The sequence below is a fragment of the Danio rerio genome, chromosome 16, assembly GCF_049306965.1.
Source record: "Danio rerio strain Tuebingen ecotype United States chromosome 16, GRCz12tu, whole genome shotgun sequence".
Lineage (NCBI taxonomy): Eukaryota > Metazoa > Chordata > Actinopteri > Cypriniformes > Danionidae > Danio > Danio rerio.
In genome coordinates, this window is record NC_133191.1 from 32,136,303 (window position 1) to 32,159,097 (window position 22,795).

The following is a 22,795-nucleotide window of genomic DNA, read 5'->3' on the forward strand; positions in this document are numbered from 1 at the left end:
TTTAGCAATATGCGGCTCTGTCAAATTGTATTTGCATATGCATATAGGTCTGGTTTTGGGCTGATATGGAGTTTCCACTTTACAGTGTTTTGTAAATTCACTGTTGATAAAATCGTCTCCCACTCAATTTTTCAGTTTTTTTTATATAGATCAATTTGTGAAATGAAAAGGTAGTGACTTTTTAAAGGGTTTTTCTTTCTATTTTAAAAAGCTGATAATTTTATTTTAACGGTTGCTGTTAAAATAAAAAAATAAGTTTAAATTACACGCTAAAAATACAATAAATTGTTTAATTTCATATTTTAAATAATTTAAGTTGGAGTTCAGTGTCTAAATGAGAAAAGGAACATTTGCAAAATACACAAATCTTTTTTTATTATTATTATTTTTAAAGTATATGTGTCAGATGTTTGGATGGACGGGTAGATGAATGGATGGATAGATAGTTAGACGGATGAATGAATGATTGATGGATGGATGGATGGATGGATGATTGATGGATGGATAGATAAACAGATGAAAGATAGATAGATAGATAGATAGATAGATAGATAGATAGATAGATAGATAGATAGATAGATAGATAGATGGATGGATGGATGGATGGATGGATGGATGAATGGATGGATGGATGGATGGATGGATAGATGGATAGATAGACAGACAGACAGACAGACAGATAGGCAGATGGATGGATGGATGGATTGATTATGTCTCTGTTATGTCTCTGTCTGTCATCAGGTTTGAGGAGCCGCTGGCTCACATGTTGACAGCATGCAGGCGGACAGTTAGAGAGCAGCTGGATGCTTTACAGCAGCGGCGAGAAAACCAGGTCCGGACTACCCAGCATGCATCTGGGCCTGGCATGGTTTTTGTGCAGCCCAGCTGCCCTCTAGTTGTCACACCTGCACAGAGGATACAGCTGCAACAGCAAATACAGCAAGTAAGACTAAACAGTTTTAAACACCACCAAACATTCTTAATGTACTGAAAAGGCCTAACTGGTCTCAATGTTCTAGCCTTTTCACAAACAGCTATCGCTTTTTTTCCTGTATGTGTAATTTATTATAGTTGAAATGTCTGCAAGCCTGTTTAATCATGAGTTAAATTTGCTTTATAATTTTGCTTATAGTTGTATTTGTTTCTGCAGCATGTCCAATTACTGACCCAGGTCAGTATGCTGTGTGACCCAGTGGGGGCACTACAAACTGAAGCTCAAACCACCAAACATTTCTTGGTAAGAAAATTCATCATTCTCTACTTCTGCCAGTTTAATATGTGACTCATAAACTGTAAAGATGGAAGGAGCAAATAGCTTCTCCTGTATGTTAAACTAAATTTTATTATCTTAATACCTATCTTTATTTTTATTACACTGATTTTCTCTCACAAAATAATAACAATAATTTGCAGCTACTGTTGTTTTGGCATATTCAAGCACAAATGCGTGAAGTGCAAATAGATTTTCTTTGGGCTCCCTCATTCCCTTTCAGTTTTAAAATGTTGTTTTTTCTTTTAAAATTTCCAAGATTTGAATACATTTAGAATACAGAAATTAAAAATAATGTGATCTGAAAGGGGTGTTTTAAAATAATTTCACTTTAGACAATAAAACGTCTTTTAAACTGTTCTTATAATAAAATTTTGTTCAAAAGGTGTAAGGTATATTAATATTTATTAAAAAAAAAAGAAATAAATTATATTTCTTTATTACATTATTTGATTTTGTGCAGTATAAGTGCGAGTGGTATTGCCAATTTTTTCCCTCTCTTGTGTTGACAGGGGGAGTTGCTGTCATTTGCAGAGCGGGCTGAGGAGGAAAGATCAGCAGTGAATCTGGGTTTTAAAAGTGTATTTAGGGTGTGTAATTTGCTTTCGTCCATCAACTTGTTGGAGGAGGTTAAGCAAAGTCCTTCTCTTTCGTGTCTTCCTCCCAAACCCAACCGGCATCACTCAGGTCAGGATTCTCAATACTAATTTAACTGACACAAATGAAGAGCACATGACCAAATGCTGTTTATTTTCTGTGTTTCTGTAGTTCATTCGTACCCTTTGCTTCCTGCTGGACTTGCATGGTTGTTCGCCACCCGCTCTGTCTTTCTGTACCCAGAACTTCTTCCACATTGCAGTCTGGATCCAGCCCTGCATCCTTCCCGCAGCAAACATTATTACAGCAAAGGAGAAGACGGGTACACATGCCTCTGTAGCTACACTGATATTATTCTGATGCCTGTGTTTGAGTACTTTTCCCATTTCACCTTTGGACTGTAAATGTCACATACATAATGCCAAAATTGGTCAGTGAAGTAAGAAATGTTAATTATGGGCTTTTTGCTGAGTCGTATATCAAAACAAGCACTTCAATGAGTCTGTTCAACTGACATGACCTTCCAGACACTTAACAAAGCAGTGAGCCGTAGCTTAACTCTTTGCTTTTCTCTCTCTTCTCCTGCTCTCCTCTCTCTACAGTTTGTTAGTCCTGGGTTTAAAGCACTTCGCACAAACAGAGTTCCCATATCAACTGATTAGCCGATATCTGATTCGGCCCAAGCGTCAGGAGCAACTGCGTATGCGAGTAAAGGACATGGTATCCCCCAAATACCCACACAATATCATCAAGGTGATTCACGTGTCTGTTTTTTAACCTATGCATTGTTAACTTGGACATCTGCTTTTAAGTTCCTGTTCCCGTGTAGTTAATTTGAAAACATTCTGAAGTTCCTAATTAAAATCATATTAAATGTGGGCTCTGCAATTGTTTTGACAATGTAATGTTATTTTCTAGTATTACTGCCAGAATCATGTGGTTCCTCCTTTGCCGGTGGTGTGCAAACCTGTGGTGCATGGAGAGGAGCGCCCTCCTGTGGAGAGAGAACAGGAAGTCATGCCCAACTGGCTAAAGGTACAACCTCCAGTGTAACCCTCCCTCTTCGTAAAAAAGGCTCAATTTAAAGGTGCTGTATGTAAGTTTTTGACTCTTCTAAAGCACAAAAATACCATAATATGCAGATATTTAAGAAATATGCTAAGTCAACATACTTGTTTATCTGAAAAACATTGCTGGGGTCCGTTCCTTCGTATGTGGATTACTCAATTAGCTGGATTTGGTTATTGACGATTTGACACGATCCAGGATCATTTTGTTCTTCAAAACTCATGCGAGAGTTGTTGTCATAGCAACAGTTCTGGTAGCTCAAACCTACTAGAGCAGGCTCATTTCATATAAACAGGATTAGATCGAGTCAGTTCAAGCAAAGATAATACTGAATGTTTTTGTAAAGTAATTGGAAATTAGGAAAATAGTAAATACAATTTTTTCATATATAGGGGATGTTTTCATCTACTCTCGGGTGATTTTTGTTTGTTTTTTTGTCTTAATTTGCCCACAACTTCTCTGTGTTTAAGTAAATGGAATGATTTTTGGTGCTATTTTATTATTTTGGGAAAATGTGACAATATTTGACAATATACTCAAATACATGCAAATTTACTATTCTTTCATTATGTTTGTGGCTGTTTTGGCCCTATTGACTTCCATTATAGTGAAATTTTTTTATCGCAAATCTATGACACCATAAAATCCATTTTTTGATTGTTTAGAGATCGATTTATTTATTTACTTTACTGCAAAAAAAAGCTTAGTTTCTGGATCAAAATTATATAGTTATATGAAGTATAGTTTGTGTGAGAGTGTGAAAATGACCTTTGCGCACTTACCTTGATATGTTTAAAAATAAATAAAAAATAACAGCTCAGCTCTCAGAACATAGTAAATGTAGTAAGTGTATTTATGCACAGACACTATAATTTGCTGTTTTACTCCGTAGAACTTCATATAAAAACCAAAAAACATTTTTGCACAGCCCTATCTAAAGGGTTAATGCTGTAAACTGATCATCAACAGTAAGAAAAGTTTGACCTCTTCCCAACAGGGAAAACACCAACAATCAAGAGTGCATGATTATATGGTGTCATGGCTTTGCAATGAAAAAATGTCGTTATGATGGAAGTCAATGAAGCAAAAACAGCCACTAACATAATGAAAGGGTAGTCAATTTGAACAGTACACAAGGGTTAATTGACATTACAAGTTATTCATACACTACATCAAAGACTCATAATATTTTTATCCGATATAGATTTACGCTATGTCTGATTTCAAGTAAAGCCCTAATTTTTATTTATTTATTCACTTATTTATTCTTTTCAAATTTGTCTTTACAGAAAAGCTTACCATTGATCCAGAAGTCAATTTGCCAGAGCGATTTAACGATGACTTCCACCACGAAATCTGCTAGCCTTCCTTTCCCTAAAGAAACACGCTACCCACAGTTCCTCCCTAAAGGTCTCTCTCTGCGTTTGCACCCATCACAAGTGGCAAGTCGCCCTTCCCAGCCCAAATCTCGAATTCTGCGTGCTTTTACTAACCGTACACTCGCACCGTTAGCTAAAGCTCCATCGTGTCCCACAGGTACAGGACATTTACTGACCAATATCTCCACACCAGTACTATTACTAGCCCAAGCGCCTAGCACTCCTATAAATGGGGTATTTCCATTAGTCCATCCCTCTTTGACCCCAGCCCATGGGACAGTCCCACTAAACGCTTCCTATCCTATTAACTTCCATTATCTTTCTCCAGAATTGGGTGCAAGTAATCCAGCACACCTTCCTGCGAATTTACCCCCCTCGGTAGTTCAGAAACCCCAATGTGACGTCCCTCTACTTAGTACTGGGACAGTCAAGACCCATGGCGTGCAGCAACAGACATCAGACAAACACAAGAAGCGTACCATGCCTAGAAAACTGGCCCCTTTGAGACCAGCCCCTCAGCTGCCCCGACTGCTGCCCCTTTCTTCTGGGAGTATTGGAAACATAAGCAACCCTGGCATCATTATAGATCAGCAAATATCCTTGAATGTCCCACACAACCTTCAATCAGATAACGTTATAGTTATCAAAGCCCATGAAAATGTCAACACACACAGAACGGTCCCTTCTCTGTCTCCGGATCTGGTTGTACAGTTAGTTCCTCAAACACAGGTTGCTGAAAACACCACAAGTTCCCTCCCTAGAAAGACAACACCGAGATCAGACGTTTCACAAACTGCAAAAGACATCCCTTCAGTTCAATCCAGTGGCGAGAATGGTCAAAGGACTGTATTTTCTCCTCAGACCGCAGCACCAGCTGCAGTGGACAGTTCTCAGTTTGTGCTGGTTCAGACTGTTTCTCCTACTGGGCCTCCTCAATTCCTACTTCTGCCCCAGGACTCCCTTGTCCTGAACCAACCTGCTTCACTTCCTTCTGAAGGCACATTGCAAAATCTTTCGCAGCAGACCTCTCATTTAGACATTTCTACTACCTCAACAGCCCTGAAGAACTCAGAGAAGACTGAGGTACATTTGAACAACCCAACCACATCATTGCCAGTTAGCAGAGAGGAAGATGGAGAAAGACAGGAGGTGGATGAGGAAATGGTTGGAGACAGATGGGAAGAGGAGATGGCCAGTGCTTTGTTTGGTAGTCCTCTTTTGGCGCTTTCTGAGTCCTCCTGCAGTCCTGACTCCAGCCCAGATGCAAGTATGGACAGTGGCAGTGATGCCATGGTGAGGGTGGAGATGGAAGATGGAGAGCTTCCTTCTGTACACTCAGCCTCCGCAACACAGGAAACACCGGATGTGCACAAACACAGCAGCGGAGATGAGAAAGAGCAACAGTCCAGTGGAGGAGAGAAGCAGAACAGTGGGAATGAGGAGGGACGGGCTGAGGAGAGCGAGAGTAGGAAAGATGAAGCGCAGGATGAAGATAAAGGAGGAGAAAAGAACGAGGATGGAGAAGGGGACGGAAAACGGGACGAGGGTGGAAGTGGTGATAAAGGAAGGGAGGAGAAGGATGGAGATGGAGAGAAAGATGGAGATGGAGAGCGAGATGAGGAAGAGGAGGATTTCGATGACCTCACACAGGATGAAGATGAGGAGGAAGTGATGTCATCGGCATCTGAGGAATCCGTGCTGTCTGTTCCAGAACTTCAGGTTTGTTTTTGTATTAAAACATTTAAAGGACAATAAGTTAAAATGTCTATTTATGATGATTTTTTAAATGCACCAATGTTATGATTGATAAATGCTTAAATTGATAGTACACCCAATAATGAGAACCGGTTTACCATTTATTGTTTTGAGTTCTTTTGTCTAATATAAAAGAAAAAATAATAATAAATGTCCCTTCAACACAAAACAGATATTTTGAAGAATGTTGGAAACTGGTAGCGCAGTGGGTAGCACAATCGCCTCACAGCAAGAAGGTCGCTGGTTTGAGCCTTGGCTGGTTTCAGTTGACCTTTCTATGTGGAGTTTGCATGTTCTCCTCATGTTCATGTGGGTTTCCTCCAGGTGCTCCGGTTTCCCCCACAAGTTTAAAAACTGTAATGTATGTTTGTTAATGAGTGTGTATGGATGTTTTCCAGTGGTGGGTTGTGGCTGGAAGGGCATCCGCTGTGTAAAACATATGCTAGATAAGTTGACAGTTTTATTCCGCAGTGGCAACCCCTGATTAATAAAGAGACTAAGCCAAAAAGAAAATGAATAAATGTTGAAAACCGTTAGTCATTAACATCTATAATAGGAACAAAAATATACAATGAGTGTCAATGGCTACCAGTTTCCAACATTCTTCAAAATATCTTTTTTTTTTGTGATCAGTGGAAGACAAAAACTCAAACAGGTTTACAAGAAGTTGAAGATAAGTAAATTATGGCAGAATTTTCATTTTTGCATAAACTATCACTTTACATGTTATCGTTAAAACTTAATTAAACTGTTAATTAATTAAAACTTAATTAATTAAAACTTAATATCTGTTGTCGTTAAAATTTATGTTAATATTAATTAATATACATATGAAGAGTTCAGATGCAAAAGCCTCTAAAGGCCGTCTGAAATTTACATTTGTCTTCACTTATTTCACTTTAAATCCAATGAAAACAACCTATTCATCACTATAAAAGTAAAATTACTGAGCCTACTCTCAAGTGTCTAAGAAAAATGCTAATTTTAGAAGAAAATATGCTAAACTATCTAAATATCTATATCTAAATATCTAAACTCTTTATATGTTAATATATATTTTCATTTTTGAACTATTGATCACTCTAAATGATTTTGTTAAAAAAAAAACTGAAATTATTATAAATTACTATTATTATTATTAATATTATTGTCACAGCTGTTTTAATTTAAGGAAGATTTAGATCACTAAAAAATGTTTTAAAAGGTAAAATAATCCCTATAATCCCTATAAAGCCCTATAAAATGTTTAGTTTAAATATCAGCCCATAACTATTATAGTTACTAAATATTTTTAGGATTTTACAGTCAAATCGAAATGAAGCGTTAAAAATAATAAGTAATATACTTTAGAAAAAGCTGCAAATAAAGTAGCAGTTTAGCCTATTTAAATTAATAGTCTTCTTCTTCACTGTATAACTTAAACATTCTGATTAAAGAGCAAAGAATGAATGAATGCACAGATTAATGATGAAAGCATTCGATTGCTTTCAAAATGCTCATTTAAAACAAAATTTGTTTTGATCAAAAGAAAACCCACCAACATCGGCGTTTATATGTTGTTTTTGTTGTTGTTATTATTATTATTATTATTATTATTATTATTGTGTGTAAATGTCTGTTCAAAGACATGCCCAAAACCCAGAGTGTCCACTTTTGCTCCACTTCAAATCGCATGTAAAGAATCCATTTGGGAAACAGCCTCTATTTATCACTATAGAGCGCGTCTCATAGTCATGCACTGCTACATGAACTGTTTTAAGGATTGCATAGGAGGGGCAATGGCGCCTGTAATGGAAAGGAAGGGAATCCGGTTGTTTATGTATTTATTTCAAAGTGTTTAATGCCTAAATAAAATGACATTTAAGAGCAAGGGCCGTCCCCTGGTGGTTCGGTTATAAGGTTTGCATATAGGGAGGATCAGCTCTTTGTTTATTGCCATTTTTCATAGAAACATTGAAAATACAGGAGAAATATGGTAAAATACGGGGTGATAGCGGGATCGAATTGTAAAATACGGGAGAATTTTGTGAAAAACGGGAGGGTTGTGACAGGTATGATTTAAGTGGGTGAATTTAGCTTTATTAAATTGCTCCATGTTTGTTTCTTCTGCAGGAGACGATGGAGAAGTTGACCTGGCTGGCATCAGAGAGGAGACTGTGCAGAGAGGGTGACTCAGAGGAGGACAATTCACCCACGTCCCCAACATCCCCGACTTCCCCCAACTCCCAGAACTCCCCAGCATCGCAGAATTCTCAGGAAGAGAACTCGGAGGATGAGGATGATGGGGCGATGAAGGGTGATGAGCTGGAAGCAGGGGAGGGAGAAGGCGAAAAGCTTCCTGAGGGGGACGCCCCAGCGGGTGATGATCCTCCACAGATCAGCGAGAAAGTAGGAGGCCGTGGAAGAGGTCAGCTGTCACAAAATCTATCTTTGTGCCACTGTTAAGTCTTTAATCCAAGGTAAAATATTCAATTTAATAAATATTCAATTGATTTACTTTTCCAGGTCGTGGTCGCCCTCCTCCGCGCAGTTTAAAACGTGGGCGACGTCAGGAACGAGGCAGTAAAGATGCCTCAAAGCTGCTCCTGCTGTATGATGACCACATCTTGGATAATGACCCAATGAGAGAAAGCAAAGACATGGCTTACGCACAGGCTTATCTCAACAGGGTCAGACTTTTATCATATGAGCATCTCATTTCATCTCACCGGCTATCTTTAATACACTATTGGCTAGAGAAACTCAAATTGTCTTGTCTCGTCTGCTTTTGTAGGTACGTGAGGCTTTACAAGATGTCCCAGGAAAAGTGGAGGAGTTTTTAGGTCTGCTTTATGAGTTTGACCAAGCCGGAGAGAGCCACAGTGTTATAGAGTTGTTTGCCCAGCTTAAACAGCTGCTCAAGGACTGGCCTGAGCTGCTCAAGGACTTTGCTGCTTTCCTTTTGCCCGAACAAGCGCTGGAGTGTGGACTGGTACTTACAATCATATTATAGGCATGCATAGATTTGATTAATGTCAGAGTTGAAAAAGAAAATAAAACTGTATCCTTTGTATTCCGTGTCCACAGTTTGAGGAGCAGCAGGCCTTTGAGAGGAGTCGGCGGTTTCTGCGTCAGCTGGAGATCAGTTTTGGGGAAAATCCTTCTCATTATCAGAAGATTGTCAGAGCCCTGCAGAGTGGAAGTCCTCTCAGTCCTGCTGGCATTGAAGAGGTTTGCACAGATGCATTATTAAAGTTTTTTTTTTTTTGTATTGTCCTACTGAAATGCTGTACTGTTTGGGGTCAGTGCAATATTTAAAAATAATGATACTTTGTTTTAAGTAACAGTACTCTTTTTACTTCATAAAGTAACTTATTAGGATCAAAAAAGGTTAATGATAGCTTTTTTTCTTACAATTATGACTTCAATATAGATCAAATGTTCACTTTTTTAGAATATAGGCTCATTTTACAACTCCCCTAGAGTAAAACAGTTGGGTTTCAACATTTTTTTAAACCATTCAGCCAATCTCTGAGTTTGAAAGGTGCACTTTTAGCATAGCTTAGCATAAATCATTGAATCGGATCTGTTCAACTTAAGATGATGTATGAAGTAAAGAGAGTAAAATGAAGCAGCATGACACTTCTGCATGATCACTTTTTAGACATTTCTGTGACCTGACAAGTCCACTGTACCAGCTTTACACTTTCAAAGGTATCGGACACATAGCTTTCAGTTTATGCTGGATGCCTTCATAAACGATGGATGCACGCCCTAACTAAATAAAGAGACCAGGATTATATATAGGAATATCTGATTATGTAAGTGAAGTTTTGTGTCATTTACAATTTAATGACATTAAACCAACCAGACACTACAAGTTCAAGATAGCAGTCCAAAATAGTTATTCTTAACATTTATTATGCATTAAAGAAGTTCACTCAAGGAATGAACAATGTCTGTGTATGAGGTTCTGTAGTTGACAAAACAGCATCTGTATGATCATACAGCTCTCGTATTGACGTATTGACCTTATTCTTTTACGTATTGACCTTATTCTTTTACGTATTGACCTTATTCTTTTACGTATTGACCTTATTCTTTTCATAGGAGTAGGTGCAGCCATTTGAATCTTTTTGGCTCGAGACTTTTGGTTTCATTCACTTGCATTCATTTTTAGACATTAAAAACAGCTCGTTACACTGCTTGATGTTGCAAACTGATATTTTCTTATTGTATGATTCTGTTTTGTCTGTATAATCATGGACATATTTGTTTGTAGTTTGACCATTTTCTGCCTTTTATTATTCCTAGTAATTTCTCCCATAGGCTGCTGAATCGGAAGTTCATAAACAATTGCAAAAACCAGCACACTTCCGCATCGCAGAATAAGGTCTATAGACTTGTTGACAGAGTTTAACTTCAAAGGTTTTACTTACACAATCTTTAAGTCCAGGGTTTATTTATTACTCATTATCAACAATATAAAATCATTAAAATGTTTTTTTATTAGAGATTTTTTTGTGAGTGGCAGCACAAGTTTCAAAGTGTTGTACTTATTTAGTGGGTGAACCTCTTCTTTTCCTGACTTTCAGAGTTTGAATTCCAGCCTTTATACTATTTATTGTCCAGATTTGTCCTGTAAAATCGCTTTATTTCTGCTTTTGTAACTCAGCTGAAAACACAGATGGCCACTCTTCTGAAGGGTCACACACACCTTCAGGGAGAGTTTTGGATGTTTTTTGATGAGATGCGTCCACCACCAGCACGTCCAGGCCAGTTTGAAGAGGCTGTTTGGCCAGAGGATGTGGCCACTGGGACAGATGGAGAAGCAGGCGTGAGTGTGACCTCTAGAGGAGGTGTATGGGGAGGATTTGAGGAGGTCACGCTCCCCGATCTGGATGAGGATGAAGAGTCACACAAGATCAGACAGATAAGCAGCAGAAGCAAGAGGAGAAAAGAACTGCACACATACAAGGTGTCTTCATTTGCTTCATTACAGCTGTTTTCCCTCTTTTTTTTTTTTTTTTTGTTAAGATGCTAATCTTGTGCTTTTTTTCAGGACTGTGATTGGCCTGAGAAAGATTGTTCCTGTTCCTGTCATGACTCCGTTCATGATGCCAAACATCGAAGGCATAAGAGAAAAGGATGCTTGCGTTGTCAGAGCAACAAGGTGCATGTTAGTTTTGGTTTTGATATAAAATGTTTGGTAACACTTTATTTTGATGATCCGTTTGTTGAATTTAAGAAGACTGTTAGGTTGATGATAGAGTTGGGGTTAAGAGTTAAGCCTGCTTTATACTTCTGCGTCAAGTGACCGGCATAACCCACGGCGCATGCAAGGCGCGTGGCTGTGCATTTATACTTCTGCGCGCTGTCTCTGTTGGTCTGCATTAACACTTCTGAAACGCTAGTTGGCAGTGAGGTGTAAATGTTCCTCTGTGTCGAGTTTCTTCTCTGCTTTTTTGCTTTTCCTGAACACTTCCGGGATGTACAAGTGGCTCAAACTCGCTCATTTTGAGGCAGCAACCGGCGGACGTGCAGCAACTTTAACTATGAGGTAAACACAAAACAAAACTTTCCATCCGGAGCTCCTTCACGGGACTCCACACTTGTACACAATTGCTACATTGGGTTCGCGCCATTCGCGCGGCTCTGGGTCCGGCCCAGACTCGTCAGCGCTACCAAGCCAACCAATCACAGAGCATTTTTTGAGAGGTGCACGTCAGTGACAGCCACAGCCACGGCGAAGGGCTATGCGTCAGCGCTGTAGCATACGCTAGTGTTTGAGGCAGAAGTATAAATCAGCCTGAAGTTGACATGTACTTGCAAAGTTTCTTATAGTCAGTTATATGTCAGTTGAAGGAGCAGTATCAACAAATATTAAGCAGACAGTCTACTAATACTCAAATGGACCATCAAAATAAAGTGTTACCAAATGTTTTGGAAAACGTCTAATAGTCAGGCTTTTTTATAGGAGGTGTTTTGATAGACATTGTTTCCTAGTTTTCTCATTAAGGAGGATTTTATTATTTGTTTTGTCAGGCTGCTAATGGCTCAAAGGTGCTGAAGGGTCGTGATTCAGCATTTTCATCTGCCGATGCACAGTCTGAAAGAGGAGGAGAGGAAAAGGAAGAGGAAAGAGTGCTGGGAGAGGATGGAGAGGCAGAGAAAGAGCTTAAAGACGAGACTGGCAGTGGAGCTAACAGTCCACATCATGGTAAAAAAGTTACACTTGATTTTAATGATTCTTTAAAGTTTCAAGAGTTCACACTTAGCTGATGAATGATTATAAAGCGTGTTTGGCATGCTGTTTAGGGGAGAGCCCTGAGCTCATAAGATTCTCAAGCCTGTGGCTCCCTCCTGTATGCAGGGCAAGAGGGGAGTTTGAGCTCAGGTAGATCTCAAGAACTGCCCTGCTGTTTAAAGGTTCAGGACACCCTGGAGAACTTTTTTTTATATATTAACAGATTTGTGTGTGTTGAGCATCAGTTAAGACAATGTTAGCACGATCAGCTTTAATTGTGGGGAAAACTGGATAATTTTGAGCTTTTGTCAGCTAATTTCAGCTTCCGGGTTTAAAATGATTTTTGGGGCGGGATCAAAATCGGCGACGTAGCGCAGTACTGCAAGTGCAATGATGACGCGTCGCTTTCTCATTATTATTCATAGCGGAGTTTTCTTATCCTATGAGAAGAGCCGGCTGCTTAATTATTCATTAGACCTGCCAGAGTCAAGCCCGAGCTGTGAGGCAAGGACCTACGGCACACAGTAGTTAGCCGTTCATGAAGGCTCATATGCGTTTGTTTCCATGATCCACGGGCTTTGTTGCATGTTTTCCAACGCGATCTTGTCAGGGCCGAACATACAGCAAAGCTGTGTGTGTGCTGCTAGCATTTTTGTCGGGAGAGCAGCATGAGAATTAGAGAATGGCAGACGCTGTCTTTTATCAGGAGTTTGTTCACATTCAGACACATCACTGTGCTGCTGTGTTTGCCTAAATCCTCCAGATTACCAGCAGGGCTAATGGTTAAAACTGAGTAAAACTGCACTGAGTCTGCTGGATACGGGGATTAAGGGAGAAGTCCTCATTTATAGGGTTTACATGAACACACTTATCTTTATAATGATATAAATTGTTGTTATGTTTATATGAAATTACAAATAACAAATGTAGCAGGGCATTAAATCACTGTTAATTTCTTTGCATTTTAACTTTGTAAACTATAAACTCATGCGTCTCCTCACGGTTTGTCTCATTTTGTGAGCCTACTGACAACAACAGTTGTTCGCTCACGTTCTCCCCTGCTGGCTACGCCCACTCCTGCCCGATGCTCGCGGAGCTCCATGCCCATTTATCATGCATCTTTTGAAAAAACTCTGAAGTAGACTTTAACCGAAAGTGGGGGGTGTCATGGCCCTTTAAAGCTAGTAAGCAATTAGAGATTGTCATGAATATATAACTACTTCCTAGGAGCATGTCAATAAACTTAAGTTGCATGTTTTTGGAAACCGGGGGAAACCCACGCAAGCACGGGGAGAACATGTATACTCCACACAGAAACATCGACTAGCCTGGTAAGAACTTGAACAAGTGACATTCTTACTGTGGAACAACAGTGCTAACCACTGGGCCGTGCCGTAAATCTAGGAAAGGAGGAGGAGTAGGGGAGGAAGGAGGGATTCTCCAGAATGAAGATGACTATGGTATGGAACATTGGTTATTTAAGGAGACTTAGGAGTCGTCTGATTTGTGAATCATAAATTGAATAATGCGGGACCAGCCGTGATTAATCATAAGCACATGATCCTCTGGAAATTAGTTTATGAATAAACTTCACTTAAATTATTAATTATTTATTAATAATACTTAAATTATTAATTAATTTTAAATTATTTTTTCTTAATTATTATTAATTAATTTATTTCTTACATGTTGCAAGTTTTGAATCTATATTGTTTTTAGAAAATGAAGCAGATTTTCTACAATTATAAGAAATCAGCATGACATGTTAGAATGATTTCATAGGGATCACTTATCACTGGTTTCTGAAAATGCAGTTTCTCATTACAGAAATGAATGACAAGTAGGAATGTTCATTAACAGATTTCTTGATCTTGAAGCCATTTGTGATTTTATATAATTTATACTTTGTTTATTTGTTGTATGATTATTGAATAGTTAAGATTAATAATATTATGCTGTATTATTCTGTCACGGATCGAGTTGTTTAATTATATGGATTAGCGCCACCTACATTTCACGTCAGCTCACCTGCTTAAGTAAGGGTACACAGGTGATCAGCTGGCAGGAGTATCAGGGAAACAGTTTTTTGACCATATTTTGTTTGTAGCGTTTGTTAGACAAATAAATGATTGATACATAAATGCTTGGATGCTATTGTAAACATCACTGCTCCTTTTAAAATGGCTCCATATTAACCAAAGGATGACGGAGACCATTATACTTGGTATTGTGACCACCTCATAATCTATCATTTGTTATTTGACGTTATTGAAACTACAGCTCAAGTAAACACAAATCTTTTCTTTGAAATCGTCTTTTCTGCAGATGGGGAAGGGTCTGTGTGGGAGAGAGAAGAGAGAGCCACTTCCTCCATTCCAGAGGAGCAAAACACACATAACCAAGATGATGAAGAAAAAACTGAAGAGAAGAACCACCATGCGTCACCAGAGAAGCACAGCCGAGATGAAGAGGATTCAGCTGAATCTGGACAGACAGAAGCCGCTCAGCAGAGCTCACTGAGCCCAGCCTTAGACGCACCCGTGTGTGCCAAAAACATCTCCCTCACACCCACTGGAGAGAGAGTCATCCTGTGGACCAGGTGAGCACACACACACACACACACATCTGTGAGCATCATCAGCTGGAGCTTGTGTTATACATTTATAATCTGGTTCACAGGGAGGCTGATCGAGTGATCCTTACCACCTGTCAGCAGCAAGGAGCCAGTCAGAGCACATTCCAGGCCGTGTCCGAGCAGCTTGGCAACAAAACAGCCAGCGAGGTACCAGAGTTACAAATCTCTTTCCACTGCACTGATCTTTGATTCATCAAAAGCTAGTTTAGCCTTTCTTTTGTGCACTTCAGAGGTTACACTGCCATTCAAAAGTTTGGGGTCAGTAGGATTTTTAAATGTTTTAAAATAAGCTTTTCCTGCTCACCAAGGCTGCATTTTTTGCATCATAAATACAGTACATATTGTAAAATCTATAAAATGACTGCAAAAGTAGTTCATACTTTAATATTTTATTCCAGTGATTTTAAAAATGAATTTTCAGCTACATTACTCCATTCTTCAGTTGCATTATCCTTCAGAAATGACTCTAATGTCAATTATTATTATTATTATTATTATTATTATTAATGGTAATAGTTATAAAGGCACTAATTTACAAATTTCACAATTTAACAATATTTTTTACATTTAATAAATGCCGTCTTGATAAAGAGAATAATTTTATTCATAATAAAAAAAAACTGACCCCAAACTTTTCACTGATAGTGTATTTTCTTTCTCAACATTACTTGAAATTGTATTTGACATTTTGAGAGTCCTTATATAAAGTTATTTACTTGTAAACAAACAGTAATTGAAGTATTTGTTTTATATGGAATTAAAAGGTCCATCAGAGAGATGTAAATGTTTATTATGAAAAACCACACTACATTAGATTTATTGTAAAAAAGTGTTATACAACTATGGTTTCCCGTCAGTTTTTACTGCAAACAACACATGCGCAAGCCCTAAATGATGAGTACAAGGGCGTTCAGCAAAAGCAATCTTTTCTTAAAAAAATGGGGAACCAGAAAAAAAGTGCATTTTTAACATGATTGTGTGTGCAGGTTTCAAGGAGATTTCGGGATTTAATGCGTCTGTTCCACACGTCAGCTTCTCAGGCCAGTTCAGAGGACGAGGCTGCAGAGCAGCAGTCGGCCACTGATGAAGAGCAGGACTGAACCCTGCCTTCTGACTGCTTCATTAAAAAATACTTATGCAGTTCTTCTTACACTGACACCTGCCAAAGATGTGTTTTAAGCATGGTGGAAAAAAAGGTTCTGTTGGCCTCCTTTTAACATGTGAAGTATAAATCCATCATATGAAGGTGCTATCCGTCACGTTCTAAACACAAAACCAACATAATTATTGAAGAAATGTAGCACAAACTGCTCCATTTTATCCCTGATTATTGTATTGTAATTGGACAAATGACAGGCTCTCACTTAGCACAAAATGAGATGTTTGATAGCAGAGAAATTGTAGAGCACTAACCAGCATATTCTCACCTCCATGGTTTCTGACAGGTTGATTGTATATTCTGTGAATATGTGAACATATGGCATGTACAGTATTTTTATATCAGGGTGGTTTTGTTGTTTTTATTTTGCTTCAGATGTTAGTTTTGAGAATGGCGCACAGTTGTTGGTAATCCAAATAATAAAATGACTATTTATACCATGTTTTGAGTCTGAATTAAACATGATTAAACATTATGCAGTGAAGGATGACTGTTCCATTTTGAGGTTCACAATAAATTTTATTTACAAGGGATTTGAAATCCACTGAAAGTCTATTAATAGCATGATATATGTGAAAAGCGCTTTCATCGTAATATTGTGGAAGATGTGTAAATATTAAATGTTTATTCTGTATATTTATTCTACAATACAATATTTATTCTCGCCTGTTCTTAACCTTTTGATGCACCACATGGGTCTAAATTGACGGGTCTAAGGTTATTTTTTCTATATCTATTTTGGAGCTTGTGCATCAAAAGGTTAAAATTATTAAAACAATGTGATTATACTACATATATTTTCATTAGATTTTAAATAAGTTGTAATCATTTAAAATCTAATGAAGATGCATGGTGTGTATGTTTTTAAAAGAACGTACACACGCAAAATTTATTTAATCCATTTTATGCCAAAACGCGTTTGGTTAATCGTCATCAGTGACCCTTGTCACTTCCCGTAGTTGCCGGTGTCATGCCTGCTCTCTTGCTGAGCGCGTGGTAGCGATTGTTGGTCTTTTCCCTTCTTTTTATTTTAGTAAGCTGTTACGATTTACAGAAGTAAACAGCTAAAATACTCAGAATTAACGAATATTGTCAATGTGCAGTTGGCTGATGTGTTTTACCTTCATATTCGAGTGCAGAGTTTAAGAATTCATGGCAGAAACGGTCCAAGAAAAGAGTACAGGACTAAAGTTCGCTGAGGAGCAGCTTCTACGACACGGATGGGAAAAGGGTAAAAGCACGATATATTTGTTGTGCTCATGATTCATCACAAACTCATGGCAGATATGATTGATTATGACGCTTCGTCCGCCATAGACGGACCAATCCTCACTGGTGTGTTATGGTTGTGTGTGTGTGTGTGTGTGTTGTAGGTAAAGGTCTGGGCAGAGCAGAGAATGGCATTTCAGAGGCGATTAAAGTCAAAGTTAAATGTGATAAAGGAGGGGTGAGTGACAAAACGATTTTTATTAAGATCTCTATTTTGCGTGCAACATGTGGGTAGTTGACAACACGGGCAAGACGTTTTATGTTGTTGCAGGTTCACAAACCATAGAACAGGGGTGTCAAACTCAATTCCTGGAGGGCCGAAGCCCTGCACAGTTTAGTTTCCAACCCTGCTCCAACACACTTACTTGTAGGTTTCAAACAAGCCTGAAGGACTCAATTAGTTTGATCAGGTGTGTTTAATTAGGGTTGGAACTAAACTGCAGAGCTGCGGCCCTTTTGAAACTGAGTTTGACACCTGTGCCATTGAAGGTGTCATTAATTTGATACAAATAAAATGGAAGTCTATGAAATATCCTCACCAAGACATGAAAACAAATGTTTGTTTATTTGTAAAAGCTTTAGAATTTGTTTAAAAAAAAAACCTGTGTGTGCTTAAAATTTAAAGACGTCATCAAGAGTGCACTTAAAACATTTCTACTATCTTTCTAATAAGTTGAGCCAGAGATTTCAGCCTAAAGCTCTGATTACCATTCTTGTTCAATTCCGTAACATTGCTTCTGAACTTTGGCAAAAGCTATTATTGATAGTCTGTGTATGTAAAATCAGAACCTAATTAACTAATTATGTCAGAAAACCCTGTTCTCTCTAATTAGGGGACACAGCCTGTATATCTTTTATATGGTATTGTTATGTATGATTTCATTACGATTTTTTTCTTTATTAAAGAAAATGCTAAATGAACTCAAGTACAATTATTGTTATATTTTTTATTCCAGTACATTTATTTCAATATAATTATTTGTCTAGGTTTGACCACAAAGAACCAAACATAACTTTAAAATGAACTACAACAATATTATTATTACAATGAAAACTGTATAATAATTCTACATGATTTACTTCCAAAAACTGTTTTAGATAAAGTACAGCATTGTAGGTCTAATCAAAAGTCCTTAAATGTATATTTTGTTTTTATTCATGTATCATTTGTCTTCAGATGGGCCATAAGCAAGGAGAGCAGTTTAGTTTCCACTGGTGGGACCATGTTTTTAACAAAGCCTCGTCTGGTCTGGTAGTGGAATCGGGGCAGGTAAGGAATGAGGAGGATTGAATGCAATTTTACAATGTCCAAAAAAGTGTCTATGGTTTATTTATTTATTTATTTTCTCAAACAGTCTGGATCTTTAAGTGAATACTAAAAAAATGTTGGCATAGAGTTGGTTTGTGTAATATGCAGCATGTTGTAGTTTGTAATGCGGGCTCATTTGATGTTGTTTATTATGCGTCAGAATGGTGTGATGGTGAAGAAATCAGATGACAGCAGTGATGGACTGATCTCCAACAAGAAGCCACGCAAAGCTCAGCAAGCCAAGTCCATGCTCTATGGATGTTTTGTCAAGGTACAAAACCACAAACAGCACAAATAATAAATGGAAAAAAATACAATTCAGTTGTATTTTCAAGAAGCATGTGTGAATGAATGAATGTTTAAAAATCTGTTTCCTCTGTTAGTCTGCTACGCTACTGTCAGGAGAAGAACAGCCAGAGAAAATCAGTGATGCAGAAGACGACAGCAGCAGCTCTTCTGAAGACGAGGACCAGAAACTCGACCTGTCTACCACTACTAAGTATGAGCTGCCAATATTACTATTACTAAATGTCCAACAAGGGAACTTCAAGATGGTGTTTTTTAGTTTTCCCTCATCTGTGTATTTCTGTGTCTGATTTAAGGCTGTCTGATGCAGATCTGCTGAAAGCTTGTGGAGGACGAACAGCACACAAGTACGTTTACAATATTGTTATCTGCACTAATGTAATAATATATTAATTCCTAATAGTTAAAATTATATAAATAATACTGTAAGAACTCTTAACGTTGATGCATTCCCATCACATTTGAGTTAGACATTTAAGGTTTAAGGGTCACACTTTACAATAAGGTTCATTAGTTAATGTTAATTAATGCATTTACTAACATGAACAAACAATGAACAATACATTTACTACTGTATTTGTTCATGCTAGTTAACGTTAGTTAATGAAAACAGTAGTTCATTATTAGTTCATTTTAACTCATGGTGCATTAACTAATGTTAATTAGTAAATGTTCAGTTATGATTAATAAATGCTGTACAAGTGTTGTTCATGATTAGTTCATGTTAGTAAACACATTAACTAATGAACCTTATTTTAAGTGTTACCGGTTTAAGAAGAATCAAGGAAAACATTTCATTGTAATATTAATGATTTTATAGGTTATTCATTTGCAATTAAGACAATACATTAATACACATTTTCAATTAGATTATTTTTTGTTTATGCAATTGTGTTAGTTTGTAAATGTTATTTGTTGCAAGTTTTAGTTTTTTAGCTTTAATATTTAATCAGTATAATAGTGTAAACGCATTTCCAAGGCGATATTTTAAAAAATGTTATTATTATTATTATTTGAGGTTTATTTCAGTTAACTGCAAATCATTTAATATTGCATATTATTAAATCTGCATTTTTAATTTAGCTTAAACCTAAAAGTTGATATATGTATACATATTTATTTATATTGTACTTCAGTTAACAGTTGTGTTAGTAGTTTTAGTTTAAATGTACAGTGATAGCCTGTCAGATGTTTTTTCTTATTTAAGTGTATTATATACTCATAGTCAGTATATTTGACATTTGATTTAGTTTTTGTTGCTTCAGTTTTAGAGTAATTTCATTTTCTCGATTGTGTGTATATATCTTTTATTTACTTGTATAATTTATTTTAGTATGCAAATGCACAGTGTTTTATCCTTTTTGCAGCTTGGTGTGAATGAATAATTTATTATTTTATTAGATATAGTTTCACTCTAACAGCACTGTGTGCCAGATATGTTTCTTTTTCATTGGTGTTTTGTATGCTGTTGTTGTAGAATCTATAAATAAGCTTAGATTTATCTTGTATTAGATTAATAGTTTTATTTTATTTAAGATGTACGATTTTAAGTGTTTTAATTAACCCTTTAACTGCCCCAGCAAGAAAATAAATGTTTGGATTGCATTTCTAAACTCTTAATGTCGGTAGTTAACACACTCAATCTATTTTTTTTTTACACATCCCATAATTTCCAAAATATTAACCACTACCAAATGGTTGATTTGTCAGTTTATGGTAAAAGTACTGGACTTAATACATATACTATGAGAATATGAAGTGAAAAAGCAATTAAAAAAAAAAAACAATAAAAATGAAACATTTTTGAACACTAAATCCTCTTTATTTTTTGAAGTGTGGCATAAAATATTTCAGATTCTCATTTTCTTTTACATTAAAACCAAAATCAAGTGTAGTAGTGCAACAGGATCATGCTTGTTTGATTTCCTTGTAAACCAACAACACTCTTTGTGTAAAACATTATTTAAAACAGTCAAAATATTTTGTTTGTGTTGTGTGAACAGAGGAGCCAGACATGGACTCACTATGAGTGCCAAACTGGCCCGACTAGAGCAGCAGGAGCAGGAGTTCATCAACAAATATGGGAAGAAAAAGCACACTGCTGAAACATCCACTAACAACACCGAGCATCTAAACACTGAGAGACATTCAGAGGGTAAAGAGAAAACCAAACGCAAGAAGTCAAAAAAGAAGGAAGAAGTTTTAGAGGAGGACAACAGCCATGATACAGTTGAAGATGACAAATCCAAAAAGAGCAAAGTATCAGATGCTGCTTCTGTGAGTGATGATATGACAGAAAATACTAAGCAGAAGAAGAAAAAGAGAAAGCACAAAGAAAAAGCGCCTCAGGATTGTCCAAATCACTGCAGTGAAGATGTGAATGAAGAGGCTGAACCCAAATCAGAGGAAAGCGAGAGATTTCTGCCGATAAATGAAAGCATGGAGAAGAAGAAAAAGAAGAAGAAACGGTCTAAAGTGGCTCCTGAGACAGCAGACGAGGCCAGTGAGGATCACATAGAAGCACATGGTGAGCTACCACTGGAGGGCAGTACTGAGCATCAACTCGCCTCTGAATTACCCTCAAAAAGGAAAAAGAAGAAAAGGAATTTTGAGCAACTTGAAGCATCTGAGAACTCGGTGGATGTGACAGAGGACACTAATAATGAAGCATTGATCATGGACACACAAGAGAACAGCAGGAGGAAGAACAAGAAAAAGAAACGAGGAAAAAACAAGGAGCTGGAGAATGTTGAAGATGTGATGGAGGCAGTGCCAAAGAAAAAGAGTAAAGAATGAACTTGCTTGATCCTGAACTCACTGTATATCAGTGGTCTTAAACTCAATTCCTGGAGGGCCGAAGCTCTGCAGATTTTAGCTCCAACCACTGAACACCTTGGATCAGCTGTGTTTGCAGCAAAAGTGTGCAGAGCTGCTGCCCTCCAGGAATTGAGTTTGAGACCTATGCTGTAGATCAGGGGCCACCAATCTCATTCCTGGAGGTCCGGTACACTGCATGGTTTAGCTCCAACTTGCCTCAACACACCTGCCTGGGTGTTTCAAGTTTATCTAGTAAAACCTTGATCAGCTTGTTCAGGTGTGTTTGATTAGGGTTGGAGCTAAAATCTGCAGGACACCGGCCCTCCAGAAACAAGTTTGGTGACCACTGCTGTAGATGCTGGCTGATGAGCAGAATCCTATGCTGGAGACACAACAAACATAACTGTGTTCAGATCAGTTTGTGTAATGCAGCACTCATATTTATTTACTTACAAATGATGGTCCTTTTTTTAAATCTGGAGACTCGGAGGCGACATGAAATATGAGCATTTTTAAGAGCTGGATTTGCACATTTTTGTGTGTATAAATAACAATGTGACATCAACTGCCAATCACTACAAACATGCTGTGATTGAAAAACAGTGTTTTTTTTTTTTATTAAAAACGACTGCAATTTGTCAAATCATTTATTGAACAAAAAAAACATTTCACAAACAACAATATAAAGATGCAACATTATAAATATATATTACTATCAAAAGAACAAGGACAAAGCTTTCACATAGAGTCATGTTTAAAAGCTGTAAAACTTCAGTTTCCGGTTTTCATGTTAAGGGGTCACTTTGGTTTTGGTGGGTTTGAAGAAAGGTTGGCCAAGTAAAAGCTTCTACTTCACAGATCCATTTGCTTTTCATGCCACAGGAATTTGACGTCCAGCTTTTCAGTGGATTATTGCTGGGCATTGAGAGAACACAGTACTTGTAACCCGGGTAGGGATTTCCAGTCCAAAACCTAAAACACAAAGAAGGGAAAAATATTGTAATT

At 37.5% G+C, this 22,795-nt stretch overlaps 2 protein-coding genes across 5 annotated transcripts in view; both read left to right on the forward strand.

Moving 5' to 3' along the window:
* Positions 1 to 16,529, forward strand: part of gon4lb (gon-4 like b) — a 30,076-nt gene extending 13,547 nt beyond the window's left edge. Inside the window, exons 15-31 of one of the 2 annotated variants that reach the window (XM_073925008.1) lie at positions 742 to 943; positions 1,151 to 1,237; positions 1,783 to 1,957; positions 2,039 to 2,189; positions 2,470 to 2,620; positions 2,786 to 2,902; positions 4,225 to 6,033; positions 8,182 to 8,476; positions 8,575 to 8,738; positions 8,843 to 9,040; positions 9,136 to 9,279; positions 10,724 to 11,026; positions 11,111 to 11,221; positions 12,094 to 12,268; positions 14,621 to 14,894; positions 14,975 to 15,077; positions 15,917 to 16,529. In XM_073925008.1, coding sequence (XP_073781109.1) covers positions 742 to 943; positions 1,151 to 1,237; positions 1,783 to 1,957; positions 2,039 to 2,189; positions 2,470 to 2,620; positions 2,786 to 2,902; positions 4,225 to 6,033; positions 8,182 to 8,476; positions 8,575 to 8,738; positions 8,843 to 9,040; positions 9,136 to 9,279; positions 10,724 to 11,026; positions 11,111 to 11,221; positions 12,094 to 12,268; positions 14,621 to 14,894; positions 14,975 to 15,077; positions 15,917 to 16,030 — 4,573 coding nt within the window. In that variant the 3' untranslated portion in view covers positions 16,031 to 16,529. The remainder of the gene's footprint in view (positions 1 to 741; positions 944 to 1,150; positions 1,238 to 1,782; positions 1,958 to 2,038; positions 2,190 to 2,469; positions 2,621 to 2,785; positions 2,903 to 4,224; positions 6,034 to 8,181; positions 8,477 to 8,574; positions 8,739 to 8,842; positions 9,041 to 9,135; positions 9,280 to 10,723; positions 11,027 to 11,110; positions 11,222 to 12,093; positions 12,269 to 14,620; positions 14,895 to 14,974; positions 15,078 to 15,916) is intronic. The other variant, NM_001201535.1, reaches the window with a different exon arrangement.
* Positions 16,530 to 17,034: 505 nt separating this feature from the next.
* On the forward strand, positions 17,035 to 22,428 carry gpatch4 (G patch domain containing 4). 3 transcript variants are annotated; one of them, XM_021466691.3, is made up of 8 exons: positions 17,035 to 17,145; positions 17,229 to 17,320; positions 17,463 to 17,536; positions 18,536 to 18,628; positions 18,828 to 18,938; positions 19,051 to 19,166; positions 19,270 to 19,320; positions 20,977 to 22,427. In XM_021466691.3, exons 2-8 carry the CDS (start codon positions 17,242 to 17,244, stop codon positions 21,767 to 21,769), a joined length of 1,317 nt encoding a protein of 438 aa, XP_021322366.1. In that variant the 5' UTR covers positions 17,035 to 17,145; positions 17,229 to 17,241; the 3' UTR covers positions 21,770 to 22,427. The 3 variants fall into 3 exon arrangements, with proteins under 3 accessions (XP_021322366.1, XP_021322367.1, NP_001186649.1); XM_021466692.3 differs by having other exon boundaries at positions 17,035 to 17,122; NM_001199720.1 differs by having other exon boundaries at positions 17,035 to 17,320; positions 20,977 to 22,428.
* The last annotated feature ends 367 nt before the right edge of the window (positions 22,429 to 22,795 follow it).

Excerpts from the sequence above, each read along its gene's own strand:
- gpatch4 (NM_001199720.1), top strand. The coding sequence starts at position 17,242 with ATGGCAGAAACGGTCCAAGAAAAGAGTACAGGACTAAAGTTCGCTGAG. Across the intron at positions 17,537-18,535 it reads TTAAATGTGATAAAGGAGGG|ATGGGCCATAAGCAAGGAGA; the intron begins GTGAGTGACAAA and ends ATTTGTCTTCAG. Across the intron at positions 18,629-18,827 it reads TGGTAGTGGAATCGGGGCAG|AATGGTGTGATGGTGAAGAA; the intron begins GTAAGGAATGAG and ends ATTATGCGTCAG.